Source organism: Ctenopharyngodon idella, chromosome 24 (genome assembly GCF_019924925.1).
Source record: "Ctenopharyngodon idella isolate HZGC_01 chromosome 24, HZGC01, whole genome shotgun sequence".
NCBI classification, from domain to species: Eukaryota; Metazoa; Chordata; class Actinopteri; order Cypriniformes; family Xenocyprididae; genus Ctenopharyngodon; species Ctenopharyngodon idella.
This window is the reverse complement of record NC_067243.1, coordinates 23815403-23831447: the sequence shown is the minus strand read 5'-3', so window position 1 is coordinate 23831447 and position 16045 is coordinate 23815403. Positions and strand designations below refer to the sequence as shown.

The 16045-nt window shown below is 38.3% G+C and overlaps 1 protein-coding gene across 2 annotated transcripts in view; it reads right to left on the bottom strand.

Moving 5' to 3' along the window:
- The window catches only part of ces2b (carboxylesterase 2b), a 36559-nt gene that overhangs the window by 18502 nt on the left and 2012 nt on the right, over nt 1-16045 (bottom strand). For both annotated transcript variants that reach the window (XR_007928110.1, XM_051883480.1), the window contains exons 5-21: nt 15364-15517; nt 12296-12400; nt 12099-12197; nt 11833-11979; nt 11669-11746; nt 11227-11374; nt 10987-11136; nt 10554-10626; nt 9312-9472; nt 9036-9225; nt 8817-8955; nt 8584-8717; nt 3974-4127; nt 3550-3654; nt 3349-3447; nt 3033-3179; nt 2824-2901 (exon numbers count right to left, since the gene is read on the bottom strand). Coding sequence is in view for 1 of the 2 variants with exons in the window: in XM_051883480.1 (XP_051739440.1) it covers nt 2824-2901; nt 3033-3179; nt 3349-3447; nt 3550-3654; nt 3974-4127; nt 8584-8717; nt 8817-8955; nt 9036-9225; nt 9312-9472; nt 10554-10626; nt 10987-11136; nt 11227-11374; nt 11669-11746; nt 11833-11979; nt 12099-12197; nt 12296-12400; nt 15364-15517 (2161 nt within the window). In the remaining variant the exon portion in view is untranslated. The remainder of the gene's footprint in view (nt 1-2823; nt 2902-3032; nt 3180-3348; nt 3448-3549; nt 3655-3973; nt 4128-8583; nt 8718-8816; nt 8956-9035; nt 9226-9311; nt 9473-10553; nt 10627-10986; nt 11137-11226; nt 11375-11668; nt 11747-11832; nt 11980-12098; nt 12198-12295; nt 12401-15363; nt 15518-16045) is intronic.

The following is a 16045-nucleotide window of genomic DNA, read 5'->3' as shown; positions in this document are numbered from 1 at the left end:
CCGCGCCATTCATGTTCCTGGTGTGCTCAACCGTGTGGCCGACGAGCTGCACTGCCGGGAGAGTGGCGACTCCACCCCCAGGTGGTCCAGCTGATTTGGAGAGAGTTCGGAGAGGCTCAGGTAGACCTGTTTGCCTCGCCAGAAACCTCTCACTGCCAGCTGTTTTATTCCCTGTCCGAGGGAACACTCGGGACAGATGCACTGGCACACAGCTGGCCCGGAGCCTTCGCAAATATGCGTTTCCCCCAGTGAGCCTACTTGCACAGACCTTGTGCAAAGTCAGGGAGGACGAGGAGCAGGTCCTGCTAGTTGCGCCCTATTGGCCCAACCGGACCTGGTTCCCGGAACTCTCGCTCCTGGCGACAGCCCCTCCCTGGCGCATTCCTTTGAGGAAAGACCTTCTTTCTCAGAGACGGGGCACTCTTTGGCACCCACGTCCAGACCTCTGGAAACTCCATGTCTGGTCCCTGGGTGGGACGCGGAGGTTCTAGGTGACTTACCCCCCCGAGGTACTTAACACCATCACTTCGGCACGTGCACCGTCTACGAGATGTGCTTACGCCTTGAAGTGGAACCTGTTCGTCGAGTGGTGCTCTTCTCGCCGGGAAGACCCCCGAAGATGTTCGATGTTCGAGTCGTGCTTTCATTCTTGCAGCAAGGGTTGGAGCGTAGGCTGTCCCCCTCCACCCTCAAAGTTCATGCTGCCGCAATTTCCGCATACCACGACCACATCGATGGCAAGTCTGTTGGTAAGCACGACCTGGTCGTCAGGTTCCTTAGGGGGGCGAGACGATTAAATCCTCCTCGACCCCCCTCCTTACCCTCTTGGGACCTTGCTTTGGTGCTTCGAGCTCTCCAGAATGCTCCCTTTGAGCCCTTGCAGTCAGCAGACTTAAAGATTCTGTCTATGAAGACTTTGCTGCTGGTTACGTTGGCCTCCACCAAGAGGGTAGGGGACCTGCAGGCATTTTCGGTCGACGAATCGTGCCTAGAGTTCGGGCCGGGCGACAGCCACGTGGTACTGAGACCCCGGCCTGGCTATGTGCCCAAGGTTCCTACCACTCCCTTCAGGGACCAGGTAGTGAGCCTGCAAGCGCTGCCTCCGGAGGAGGCAGACCCAGCCCTGGCTTTGCTCTATCCAGTTCGCGCCTTGCGACTGTACATAGACAGAACTCAAAGCTTCAGGACCTCAGACCAGCTCTTTGTCTGTTACGGAGGCCAGCAGAAGGGAAAGACTGTCTCCAAGCAGAGGATGGCCCACTGGATAGTGGACGCCATCGCCTTGGCTTACCAAGCTCAAGGCGTGCCCTGCCCGCTCAGGTTGCATGCTCACCCTACGAGAGGTGTTGCATCCTCCTGGGTGCTGGCTCATGGCGCCTCGCTGACAGACATTTGTAGAGCTGCGGGCTGGGCGACACCTAACACGTTTGCTAGATTCTATAGCCTTCATGTCGAGCCGGTCTCCTCCTGTGTTCTCACCTCAGGTCAGAGGCACGGAGAGGCCTCGGCTTAGTGTCGGCTTGCTGCGCTTACATGCGCTTATTACTCCAGAGAGTCCCTACAAGGCAGACCCTGTTGAGTCCTCCGATCTCCCTTCGGCAGCTGACGTGGCGGAGCATCTGGCGCCAGGCCTATACTCCGTTGTATCCTTGAGAACCGGATTTAGGCTGGGTTCCATATGTGTGACCCTACAGGGATCTCATATGTGTAGCTCCACGGTTGCTCCTAAACGAAGCCTGTGTCTTTCCCTCTGGGAGAACCCACCTCTCATCAGGTTGGAGTCACCCCAGTACTTCCATATGTAGTACAGCCCTACGGGGTTAGTCCATATGTACTTCTCCACATAACTCCTTCCAGTGTTATCCAATAGTCTCACTGTACGGGTCTTTGGGGAACAGCAGTGATCGACACTCTCTGTGTTAGCCCTGTCCCACCGTCCTTAGGCAAGGGGGTTCAGGTGGCTTGCAACAGGGCGCTGGAAGGGGGCAGCTCCTGTGGCGCTTTGGTAGGGATTCCTATTCGTCGGTCTGTCCGACGTACGTCGAACATGACCGACTGAATGGGAACGTCTCGGTTACATAGGTAACCCTCGTTCCCTGAAGGAGGGAACAGAGACGTACGTCCTGTTGCCACAGTCGCTGTACCCCGCTGATGCTGCCGCCTAACCTGTTCGGCTCCTCAGCGAAAACCTGAAGATGCAACGCACCTGCTGCTCATTAAATATCCGCGCTGCGAGGCGAGCAGCTGATGCATATGATTGCATGCCAATGTGCATTGGCTCGTTTACTTACACTCGAAGCAGATTGGCCTCTCTGGCGAGATTTCTATTCGTCGCTCTGTCCGACGTACGTCTCCGTTCCCTCCTTCAGGGAACGAGGGTTACCTATGTAACCGAGACGGTTTCCATTGTGTAACATAACTAATCAGTCTGTTTACAAAGTTTTGATCATTATAAGTAACAGGAATATACAGTGGGGATAAATGTTTGCAACTGTAAAGAAAAAAACAAAACAATGCTTTGTGATTTCATTACCTAAAATTAACACTGAAATAAAACAGGAGAGGACCTAGAATAAAACCCTGGGGGATGCCACAAGAAATGGCAAATTTCTTAAATAAATGCAGCAATTATTGATAAGGGCAAATAAAACTAAATTAAATGAACCAAAATAATATTGCTTTTGTTGAAATCTCAAGCTCTGTGTGAAAAACAAATAGGTTGATAGATTAATAGAGGGAATGAACTGTTCTATCATGCACTTACTACAAACTTTTTAATCTTGAAAAAAATTGTGCAGCTATCAAAAATGTTTTATGTCTTACATCAGAATTAAAGAAAAGAAAAAATGGCATGATCTGCTCTCTGTCCATTCCATCTATCCACTCTGGAGGTGCAAGAACCTACGGAAAAATAGTTTTTTTTATATTATATTAAGTTACTTACATTCAGAGATTTCATATTTTGGAAATAATCTATGACTTTAAATCAATGTTTTACAGCAAAATGATGTAAAAATAAATATTTCCTTTACATTAGGTAATGTATAGCCACCATCATCATCAGTAACTCCAGTGATGAGAGGTACTTTGTTAAACTGGTGGGACTGAAGAAGCTCATCTACAGATTTCGGAAGGAACTGGCCATCCACTGTCACTCCAAAACGAAGCATTATTTGTTCCTGTGTTATGAGTATGTGTTAGTAATTCTAATATTAATCACTTGTCGTTGTGAAAGTATTTTTACAGAAAGTAAAAGATGCAAACAATTAATCAAATTCTATGAAATATAAACATTTCTTTTGTAAGGATAGATGGATGGATGGATGAATGTATGGTTGCAATGCAAACCCTAGAAATCTTCAATATGTCCTCTTCTGACATCTGCATAACACAGTCAACGATCTTTTTTGTGCTGGAAATATCACAGCCAGATGCATTTCCCACATACTACAGAAAGATGTTGATACATTTTGATTAAATATCTGTACTTCACAGTGAAAGAAAATGAAAATGCTAACTTTGAATTTGTAATGAATTTGTAGAATGTACTTGGGCTGTTGGCAGAGGGTTGGGAGTCATGAGAGCATCCATTGCTGCCGTCCCACTCTCTGCAATAGCATAGCGAAACAGGTTTGCAGATAATGGAGAAAGAACCTATAGAAGATGTAGAGAAAATCTTTAAAACACACAGGTATATACAAGCCATCTGTAAAGCCATATTTCAGAGGATCAACATAAGTCCCTAATCCATATGTCTTCAACCCTGTTCCTGGGGACCCACTTTCCTGCAGAATTTAGCTCCAACCCTAATCAAACACACCTGAACCAGCTAATCAAGCTCTTCAGGATCACAGCCCAGGTGTTCTGAAGCAGGCTGGAAATAAAATTTGCAGGACAGTGGGTCCCCAGGAGCAGGGCTGAAGACCTAGGCCCTAATCATTGCATGATCCCAAATTTGTTTTTGAATTCTTACATGTAAAGACACACTGACTCCTCCAGCAGACTCTCCAAAGATGGTCACTAATTCAGGGTCGCCCCCAAAGCTGTGGATGTTCTTCTGGACCCACTGAAGTGCAGCCACCTGGTCCAGAAGACCATAGTTTCCTGGCGCATGTTCATCTCCTGTGCTAAATAGTCATTTATCGAATACAAGGTCATAGAGGTAATGGAAACATAGAAAAAAGTCTACAAGCATGCTATACAACTAAAGGTGTGGTCACATTTACCGTTGTTCTAGTAATTTCAATTGGAATTCACGCTTCTAGAATTTTACATGTGGGCGAAAGGTTTCCAATGCAAATATTGTTCTCATATGTCAGTGTTTCTTCAATTTAAGGCACTTTTATATCTCATGGTTTTTTGTTGTTGTTTCAAAGCATTATAATGTGGTCATAAAGTTTATAAGTGGTATTTGTCTGCTTTAAGTAAAGTAACAAAAGTTTACTATTTTAGTTAGTATTGCAATAAAAATGTTCAAAGCAAATAAAAAAAGTCCAAAGCAAATGTCTTATAACCACTTCATGATGTCTTATGGCTGTTTAAAAGAAGACTTAACTTTTGTTACTATACTTAAAGCAGACAAATACCAATTATAAATATCATGACCACATTATAAAGCTTTTTATTTGTTTATAAGAAGACTTCGAATTTGCACAAATGCACAAAATTCAACATAGACCTCATGTTTAATATGATAGTTTCGTCCTTACATCTACTACAATACGATATTTTGTTAGTCTCGAAAGTATTTACATTAACCAATAAATCTGTGACTAGTATTGAATTGTCCTGATGGACGACGGGTAAAATTTATGTTCAGTGTGCCAGAGGTTCTGGGTTCTAATCCGCCCTCGTGTTATTTATTTTATTTTTTTCTCATTAAAACCAAAGATGTTCATCAGTGATTGTATATCAAGAGCAGGGACACGTTTATGTGCATTTTGTTTTGTGATTTCACCGGAACGAATAGAATCTCCGGCCGATAGATTGAAGCGCTTGGCCGTGTGAACACTGTGCACTGTGCACGAGCGCAAAGAGAACGCTGTTGCACCACTGATAACAGCGGCAACGAGCACTCAACATGATTTCAAAAACAACACATCCCAGCACCAGATCGCCTATTATTTAACACAGCGAACGAATTGCTAATCAACTGGAGATGTTTCTTTTATATTAGTATACATCCGTGCCGCGAGATGTTTCAAAAAGTGGTGGGGACAATATCGACCCTGGCAAAAAGTGGTGGGGACATGTCCCACCCGCAAATTACGCCTATGATTATAATGCATTATGAATACCCTTATGATGCATTATAAATGCAGGCTTCATCTGGTGTTATAATGCATTGTACTCTTGAACAAATACATAAGATGTATTTTCTTTATGATCACTAATACAATTAATGGAAAGATGGCAAAACTAAAATGTATTAAACATATACATAATAAAAACTGAGAAATATATGTCATTAATAGCCATAAAATAAGTAAATTAACCAATTTTGTTTAAATTAAGGATTGCAGAAATGAGTACACCCTAGATTTAATTCAACAAATGTATAATATTCTAGCACTTAGTATGCCCTCCATAATTTTGAATATACTGCTCTGACCCTTCTTGGCATGAAGTGTACAAGTTCTGTCCTGTTTAACTTCTGGATGACGAGCTCCTTAAATGCCCTGATCTTTAATGGGGAGTGTTGCTCAACTCGTCTCTACAGAATCCCCCACAGGTGCTCAAGAGTGTTAAGATTGAGTGCAATACATGTCCACAGAAGGTTTTTCACCTTGGGAGAATGCATATCCTTATTGTCATGTTGAAAAAAATGCCCAACAATGCAGGGAATGAGGAAAGGGTAACATCTTCTGTTTCAAGTTTGTGTATTAAATTACACAGTGGTGTGGGAATTCATGACAACATTGATAGAGCAAAACTCCCTCACACCTTCAGCACTCATACATCCCTATATAAGAGCTTTACTACCATTGAACTTTACTGTGGGAACCAAGCACTTCTCAATGTACTCCTCCTCTAGCAACACCATAACATTTTGGATGATGTTAGATCCAAAATGATTTATTTGGTCTCATGAGACCAGAGTACTGATTCCCAAAATCTATATTTTGTAAATATGGGCTTTGGAAATGGCTAACTGACTTTATTGTGCTTTGGCTACAGTAGGCAGTTCCAGTGAGAATAACAACCATGCATGTCATTTCTGCAGGCTGCATCTTACTCTGTGAGATAAACAGTCACTCTTTATATAGCTTTTGCTGGCTCTGAGACACTCGCTTGGTATTTCTACTGCTCTTTGTCTAGCAAAAAAATCCCTCATCACTAAATGAAAGCTTAAAATGAAGGCCTGATTATTTCAGGGGCCTTGTCACAAGTCCATTGTTTTTGAATTTCTGTGTTACTTTTGCTATATTTTCACACTTAAAACAATGATTTTGGTAATCCTCTTGTACCACTGTCCTCTCTTGTGCTAAGAAATAAGTCTCCTGACAGTTCTCTCCCAAGTGGTTCAATTGTTGTCAGCATTAAGTCTGAGAATGATTCAGTGGGCTATATAACACTTTTAATTGTCAAGAAATTACTTCTCTTTAAATATTTTGGTTCAACATACTTACCTGTTGATCAAACATTGCCTTAAACTTACAGCAGAAATTTTTTTATTTCGTTTTATTTAGTAACTTTTAGGAGGGTGTACTCATTTTTGCTACACAACATTTTATCACCTTGATAAAAATATCTTATTTTCCTGAATAATTTTGACATGCTTCTTTGGTAATTGATTAAGCAGACTTGTTGGAACATTATATATCTAAAGAACATGTCTTCTCAGTAATTGAGTAATTGCTGACTTTCAGAAGTTTCAGAGGGGGTGTACTCATTTATGCTGTGCACTGTAGGTACGTTTGTTGTTGTTATGATTATTTATAAGATGATACAACATATTGTAAGGTTGTTTATAAGGCATTAGTATGTATTATAATGCATTAAGAATACCCTTATAATGCCTTAAAAAATACAGCCTTCATAGAAAGTGTTACCAAAAAAGTAAGTGTACCTGTTTAACAAGGAGACAACAGTGTCAGTGAAGAGGTAAAAATAAAAATAAAAAATCAAGATATATCACTATAAAATATATTCATAGTGTATCATTTCCAATCAAGCTGTAATTTAGCCAAATTTTGCAATAAGCGTGAAAATATTATTTAATTGTGTGTTTACATAACATAAAATGCTAGCAGTGAAATTAGCCTCTTAGCAAGACAAATGAGTTGGTCATTTTAAAATGTATTTTACATCTCAGAATGCTATTAAACACAAATCATCATTTGAGATGTGATAGAAAAAAATCTGCTGTAATGCATGCATATACACTGCTGGACAATCTGAGCAAACAAACTAAAGTACACTAGGGGAAAAAAATTGGTGTAGCATCAATTTTCACTCAGAAATTGATAGTAAATTTCACAATTAAAGAGTTAGTTCACCCAAAAATGAAAATTCTGTCATTTATTACTCACCTTCATGTTGTTCCACACCCATAAAACCTTCGTTAATCTTCGGAACGCAAATTGAGATATTTTTGTTGAAATCCAATGGCTCCGTGAGGCCTACATAGGGAGCAATGACATTTCCTCTCTCAAGATCCATAAAGGTACTAAAAACATATTTAAATCAGTTCATGTGAGTACAGTGGTTCAATATTAATATCATAAAGCGACGAGAATATTTTCAGGAAGCTTTGGAGCATAATGAATCAGCGTGTCGAATCAGCGGTTCGTAGTGCCAGAGTCACGTGATTTCAGCAGGTTGGCGGTTTGACACACGATCCGTATCATGATTCGATACACTGATTCATTATGCTCCGAAGCTTCCTGAAGCAGTGTTTTGAAATCGGCCGTCACTAAATAAGTCGTTATTTAGTTTTTTTGGCGCACCAAAAATATTCTCGTCGCTTTATGATATTAATATTGAACCACTGTACTCACATGAACTGATTTAAATATGTTTTTAGTACCTTTATGGATCTTGAGAGAGGAAATGTCATTGCTCCCTATGTAGGCCTCACGGCTTTCGATTGAACTTCATATTTGAAATCACCAATGAAATCTGACAACAACTGTCTCATAAATTTTGTTTCTAAACGCTCGAATCATGACAAAAAAACGGTATTTTTCAGGCTGGATCAACCTAATGCGCATGCGCAGTCCTAAATGTGTGTCTCTTGTGCCTCATTTCGGAGGCGCGTGTCTGACTGTTTCTATAGAAACCGGAGCTTCTAACGGCCGCTGCAGTGAAGCGATGACTTTACCAATCGGCGATTGGCTCTTATTTAGAAGGTGGGACTTATTCCGCCATATTGCGCGTTGCACTTTCTCCCATTCATAATAATATGAGTGACGAACAAACGGCATGAGGGTGAGTAATAAATGAAATTATTTTCATTTTTGGGTGAACTAACCCTTTAATTACAAAGAAACAGCAAGTAACTCACTGAATTATATGTGATTTTTTTAAATGGAAAGACCGAAATAACTGTTGAGAATGTTGAGAAGCTGCAGATGTCTTTACCTGAAAAATCCAAGTAGGCCAAGTCTGTACTGAATCAAGACCACAACTACATCTTGATAAGCAGCCAAAGCATGTCCATCAAAAATGGAAGCAGAGGCCATAGAAAAACCTCCACCATGAATCCAAACCATGACCTATTGTGCACCATGTATTAAAGAAAAAACATTAACAACCAAACTTCTTTATGCATACAAATAGAGCAATGGTCAATGAAATTCAGACCAAACACTAACAGGTAACTTGGTGTCGTCTCCAGGTTTAGCAGGAGTGTAAATGTTGAGGTAAAGACAGTCCTCTGATACTTCAGGGATCTCCACACTCAAAAACATATTAGCTAACATGTCCACAATCACCTCCTTCGGCTGTAAACACCTGGGATAAAGGAACACAAAGTGTCATTGTTTCCAAATGAAAATGACAATTTTATTTCAGTAGTTTTGCATTATTCTCACATTGGTGGCTGTTTGGTTGCGTCTCTCACTCCTTGCCATGGTTCTGCGGGTAGTGGTGGAGCCAGTCTCAGGGGGCCCACAGGTGGCTTGACAAACGGTACACCTAGATAGCTACTGACTACAGTTTCCTTGCCCTTCGCAGTCATGAAAGAACCTCTTAGAGATCCTAATTTGGTATGTACTACAGGTCCTGTCAAAAACAAATGTGTAAAAATCCTTAATTTTATGCAGTGAGCCTTAGTCAATTTTGAAACAATGCTGACTGTGACTACTTGCCTTCCTTTCGCTCATTTATTAATCGTGGAAGGGTCTGAGTCATGAAAGTAAAGTGTTTTCCCTTCAGGTCCTTTCCAGGTTTCTGTTCCAGTCCAATGCTGAGATACTCAGCCTCAGATCCAAATTCAGGCCACGATGTGAGGCCCGGACCATTCGGAGACCTAAAAAATGTTTTTAAAATATAGTTTAAAATGCATATGCCAAAATCTTAGAAATGCATTATTTGTACACATATTTGTTTAATATAGTTTTAAAAATTTTCATAGAATTTTCAAAAAAGTTTGAATTTAATAACTCTAAAAATGTCATGTACTGTAACCATCAAGTAAAAAGTAATATATTGTCTTACAATTTTAATATATGTGAGTGTACAGATTTTCTACAAAATTTTAAATATATTTTTCAAGGTAAAAAGTACTTTTTTATGGTAACAATAAGTTTTAAAATGTCACATGGTGCCATCCAACTCCCAAAAAACACGGTATTTATGAATTAATACTGTATATGTGGTAATTTAACATGGCGTTGGTAAAAAAGGTAACAGTTTAGAAAAAAATTATTATTTGTTAACATTAATTACTGCATTAGTTAACATGAACTAACAATGAATAATACTTCTAAAGCATTTATTAATCCTAATATTAATTTCTACATTTACTAATACATTTTTAAAACCAAAATTGTATGTTAACATTAGTTGATTAGTATGTTAACATTAAATGAACTGTTAACTAACATGAACAAACAATGATCAATTGTATTTTTATTATCTAACAATAACAAAGGTTAATAAATGTAGTAAAAATGTCTTCATACTCAGTTCATGTTAATAAATACAATAACTATTGTTAACAAATGAAACCTTACTGTAAACTGTTACCTTTTTTTTAAACAAATGTCATGTTAAATTGTAACATATACAGTATTAATTCATAAATATCATGTTTTTTGGGAGCCACATCATGTGACTTTTTACAACCTAAACTTCCTGTTTTAAGTTTGCAACATGCATGTTTCTGCATTTTGGTTGCACCACATTTGGCAGACATTTGATTTGATTCAAATATTTATGACATTTTAACTAACTGCTTCAAATATTATGCCAAACTACTTGGTAAGGTTTTAATTTCAAGAATTTCATTCTTTTAATGAAGCTTTTTTTATTCATGATATCCATATATCATCCTGACATTTTTATTTTTTTCACTCCAAAAAATATCAACTTGACTTATGATCACTTACCCAGTGCGAGCAAAGTTCCCCCAGTAAGCCATGACAGTTCTACAAAGCTCATTTTCTTCTTCTGAGAGTTCATCTGAATTAAAACAGGAAGAAAGACGTCAAATAGAAAAACTAAGAGAGACACTGTACAGATTTTTTTTACTATCTATAAAAATCCTTACTCTGACAACTGTTGTGGTTAAAGATATCAATGAGACTAAAGTTTGAGATCATTTTTCGGCAAAGTTTTATGGTATAAATCCAGTCATTTCAATAGTAATACAAGCAAGTGAGACAGAAAGATTTCCCCAAATTCACTGTGTTGACTAGCACTGCTGACAATATACAATGGACCATTTTTTCTGTGGAAATTTTGTGAAAGTTCGCTAATGTGACCATACTTCTAAAACACGAAATCCATTTGTTACGTTTCCTAATATTATTCGAGTTGTACCTTCCAGCTTTATATGTCCATCTCCAAAGCAAAAACCAAGAACAAATGTAACTTCATCTGCATGGTCACTTTCAACAAAACTGGGTCTTTTCTTTTGAAGTATACTGGGAGGATGCTGGAACTCATACATGTATACTGGTGCACCAGCATCTAGAAATAGATGAATTGATAATTATCTTTGTGTATCATTGAAACAGCATTCTATGAATTTAACACAGTCATACTTGAACAAACTCTCACCTCTGTGGTAATTTGCTACTTTGCGAGCTGGGATGTTGAACATAAAGTCTCCTAACATCTCTCGAAAACCATCTCGGATTTTTATCCTGTCAATGGATGTGCCCAGATACTCGTTTAAAACAAGCTCAAGAATTGACTGATCTTGAAGCTAAAGGGTATAAAAATTGACCAGATATATTATACAAAATTTGTTATAATAAAAAGTATTTTTTAATTACAAATCTTAGGCTAGTCCTGCAGCACAATATCAGAGAAACCCTCCACCTCCCCCAGCTCCACCTGCCTAGATCTGCTACAGGATTTATTCATACAGGTCTATTCATGAAGCAGCAGCATGTGTGTGTGTATGTGTGTGTTTGTGTGTGTGTGTGTGTGTGTGTGTGTGTGTGTGTATGCATACTATGCAAATAAATATGTAAAACCGAAGATAAAACTTTCTTACAACTTGATTAAACATGGTCAAAAACGGCACAATCTGTTCTATGTCCATCCCATCTGTCCATCCTGGAGATGAAAAGAACTATGGAAAAACAGCTGAATATGAATATACTGTAAAATTGAAGTTCTAATTTTTGGAAAAACAAATCTCAACAAGTCTGTCTTTACATTAGGCAGCATATATCCACACTCATCATTAGTGATTCCGTTGATCAGAGGCACTTTATTAAACTGGTGGGACTGAAGAAGCTCTGCTGCAGGTTTTGGAAGGAACTGGCCATCCACTGTTACTCCAAAACGAAACACTGGATGCTCCTGTTTCAAAAGACAAATATATGAAAACACACAGTTTAGTACATAGGTGGACTGCTGGCATATATTTGTGAATGTTCACAAAGATTCAATATGAAAATACAGTATTTGGGCAGACAGACCTTAGCAATTGCCAAGATGTCTTCTTCTGTCAGCTGCATCACACAGTCAACAATCTTCTTTGTGCTAGAAATATCACAGCCAGATACATTTCCTACAGCCTAGAGAGAAACAAGTGATGTTTACATTACCTTTATTTCATTTTTACTACAGAAAGTTCTAAATGAATTTGTTTAGAAATTGAACAGGTGTAACTGACCTGAGCTAATGGCAGAGGGTTGAGATTCATGACAGCCTCCATTGCTGCTGTACCACTCTCTGCGATAGCATGATGGAAGAGGTTTGCAGATAATGGTGAAAGAACCTATGAAATTTTTTTTTAGAAATGTTTTGGTTCAATTAAATTATGCTAATTTTTTTTATCTGAAAAATACTACTTAAAACTACTTTTGATATTTTTATGCCCTGACATAAAATGAAAAAAAAAAAAAAAATCCCTATTAAATGAATGAAAAACACTTTTTAAAACTTTTTTAAAAGTTGTTTGGCATTATCTTTTTTTATCATTTCTGTGAAGCAGTGAGAAGTTTTTAAAATATTACCCATATTTGGAAAAACTTGTCTGCCAAATCAAATAAAACAGGAAATTATATTTATTCATGAAATGGATATATAATATTTAATATAAAATACCTTTTACTGCAAAAATATATTTCACATTTTTGAAAATAATGATGAAAGGGTTAGTTCACCCAAAAATGAAAATTATGTCATTAATTACTCACCCTCATGTCGTTCTACACCCGTAAGACCTTCCTTCATCTTCAGAACACAAATGAAGATATTTTTGATAAAATCCGATGGCTCAGTGAGGCCTCTATTGCCAGCAAGATAATTAACACTTTCAATGGCCAGAAAGCTACTAAAGACATATTTAAAACAGTCCATGTGACTGCAGTGGTTCAATCTTAATGTTATGAAGCGATGAGAATACTTTTTGTGCGCCAAAAAAAATAAAATAAATAAATAAAAAAACGACTTTTCAATAATATCTAGTGATGGGCGATTTCAAAACACTGCTTTGAAGTTTTTTGAATCTTTTGTTTCAAATCAGTTGTACAGATCGCGTATCAAACTGCCAAAGTCACATGAACTATTGAAATAACACTTATGACGTAACGAAGCCTTGTTTACTGAAATCACGTGACTTTGGCGCTCCAACCACTGATTCGAAACAAGTTTTGAAATTGCCCATCACTAGATATTGTTGAAAAGTCGTTATTTTGTTCTTTTTTGGTGCACAAAAAGTTATAATATTAAGATTGAACCACTGTACTCACATGAACTGTACTAAATATGTCTTTAGTAGCTTTCTGGGCATCTGAAAGTGTTAATTATCTTGCTGGCAATAGAGGCCTCACTGAGCCATCGGATTTCATCAAAAATATCTTAATTTGTGTTTCGAAGATGAACGAAGATCTTACAGGTGTAGAACGACATGAGGGTGAGTAATAAATGACATAATTTTCATTTTTGGGTGAACTAACCCTTTAAGATTTGTACACAAGTGTATAATGAAAATATGTTATTTATTGCTTTTTACTATGCACTATTGTTATTAACTAAAAAGTGAAATACTAAAAACTTTTCATAAAAAGTAAATCTGAAATAAAATATAATATAATATAATATAAATATTAGATGAAAAACTTAAAAACCTGAAACAAAGTTTAAGTTAAAAGGTGAAGTAGGTAAGATTTTTTTGTGTAAAGTCATTTATATAGATCAGTGGTAAAAATACATTCTCTTAACTTAGTTTATTGTTAATTGACTACTATTAGAGAGGGTGTTTAGCTGCAGTGGGACCATGGCTTATGTGTTACATGGGAACATTCAGAGTCATTCAAGACATTCAGCTTCAGTTACAGAAGTGCAATACAAATTTTACTGCATTTAGACAATTACAATGAGGAGAAATATATATTTTTAAAATTATTATTATTTCTCTAATGCTAAAACTCTATATAAATTACTTTATATATGAATAAAATTTAAAATTTTCAGCTAAAAACCTTTTATCACCTTTTTTTTCATAAATCATTACTATTGATAGACAGACCCTTTACGTCTGTCTGCGTTTTGCAAATATTTAACCAATGAAAAGTATTAAAAAGAGCTTGTGACTAAACCTCGTAACTTCATTGGCTCCTCAAGGTGTCGGTCAAACCTCATAACTCCACCCCGCCTCATAACTCCAAAACTCCTGTCAAGACTCTTCCCCATGCTCCGCCTACATTCCCCATGATCAATCCTGCCCTGCCGCCTCAGCAGCCCTGGGACCCGAACCGCGAGGTGCAAACGCTCGACTCTCATCCCTCAAGAGAGTGTCAAGCAAGGGTGGAGCTTCCCACAGCGAATGCATCACAATGAATGCATTCTCCCTCAAGAGCCGAACGCGCTCTGTGCAAACGCTTTATTCTCATTGCTCTGAAAGAGAATTAAGCAAGAACAGCACTTCCTACTGCAAATGCATTGCTATGAGTGCCTCCAACTCCCTCTTGAGCCGAATGAGCTCCATGCAAACGCTAGATTCTATCCCTCAAGCAAGAACAGAGCTTCTTACCACAAATGCATCGCAATGAGCGCATCTAGCTCTTATCTTCACACACGCATTCAAACAAAACAGCCTCCTGAAGACAAAAAAGCTGATGACGGCACCCTTTTGTATGCCCGGGCACTCCATGTGACGTTATCAGAATGCCGTTGGCCAATAAGATTGGTGTGAATTCTCACGTGCTTTAGACACAGGGTTCTGCAGGACCCGTCTCCGTAGCGTCAGCAACTGACACAGCATTGAGCTCCTTCGAAAGGGAACTTGCGGTTATGATAAGGAGTGTGACATTTCCCAAACAAGCTCAAAACGGTTGACCAATCACAACACACTGGTCCAGCCGACCAATCAGAGCACACTGCACTTTTCAGAAGGAGGGGCTTCATAGAGACAGTAACTAAACAGAGCGTTACTGACAGACTGGGAAGAGAGGTGCTGCAACAATGTAAAATATGTGAAAAATATGAAAACCTATTCCAGTAGAGCCCCACAACAAAATAAAGACTTTGTAAAAGAGCTTAATATTAATAATATTAATAAAAACTATAATATAATAAAAATAATAATAACATAAAAAATAATAAAATTAATAAAAATACACTATATTTTTATTATACACTGCATGGCATTTTAGTGTCAATCGATTAAAACTGAAAATTATCTTTTCAAAGAAGCCAGTATTACAGAACATATTTTTTAAAATGATAAATTCTTACATGTAAAGACACACTGACTCCTCCAGCAGACTCTCCAAAGATGGTCACTAATTCAGGGTCGCCCCCAAAGCTGTGGATGTTCTCCTGGACCCACTGAAGTGCAGCCACCTGGTCCAGAAGACCATAGTTTCCTGGCGCATGTTCATCTGCTGTGCTAAAGAGCAGAATATCATCATACAACTCCATCAGAGACCTTAGACCTCAATTGCGCTGAATCAATTACTCTAATCAGAGATTCTAAAGCATCACAATCATGAACTAGTAGGAGTTTATGGCTGTTCAAACAGATTACATGTAAGTCTAAAGTCCGAAGACACATGGATGGCCTGCTGAATGCAAACCACACCTAAACCTTAATAATGTTCGATGTGTCATTTTTTAATGTTACTCTAACACATAGACAGGTAAAACGAGAAAAAGTGCTTCAATATATTGGCAGTGATATTATTAAGAACTAGATAGTAAAGTTTGTAGATAAACGGTGATGTATGCTTGAACGTCTCAAAACGCTGATTGGCTCTTTTATTTAGAAGGCGGGACTTATTCCACTACATTGCGCATTGCACTTTCTCCCATTCATAACTATAACGAGTTATGGCGTCTTTCTATATAAGTTACATTCGTGTTCTAGCATGTTAATTTTCTATCATGTAGTTAAAGGTTGTTAACATATTTCTAAGAT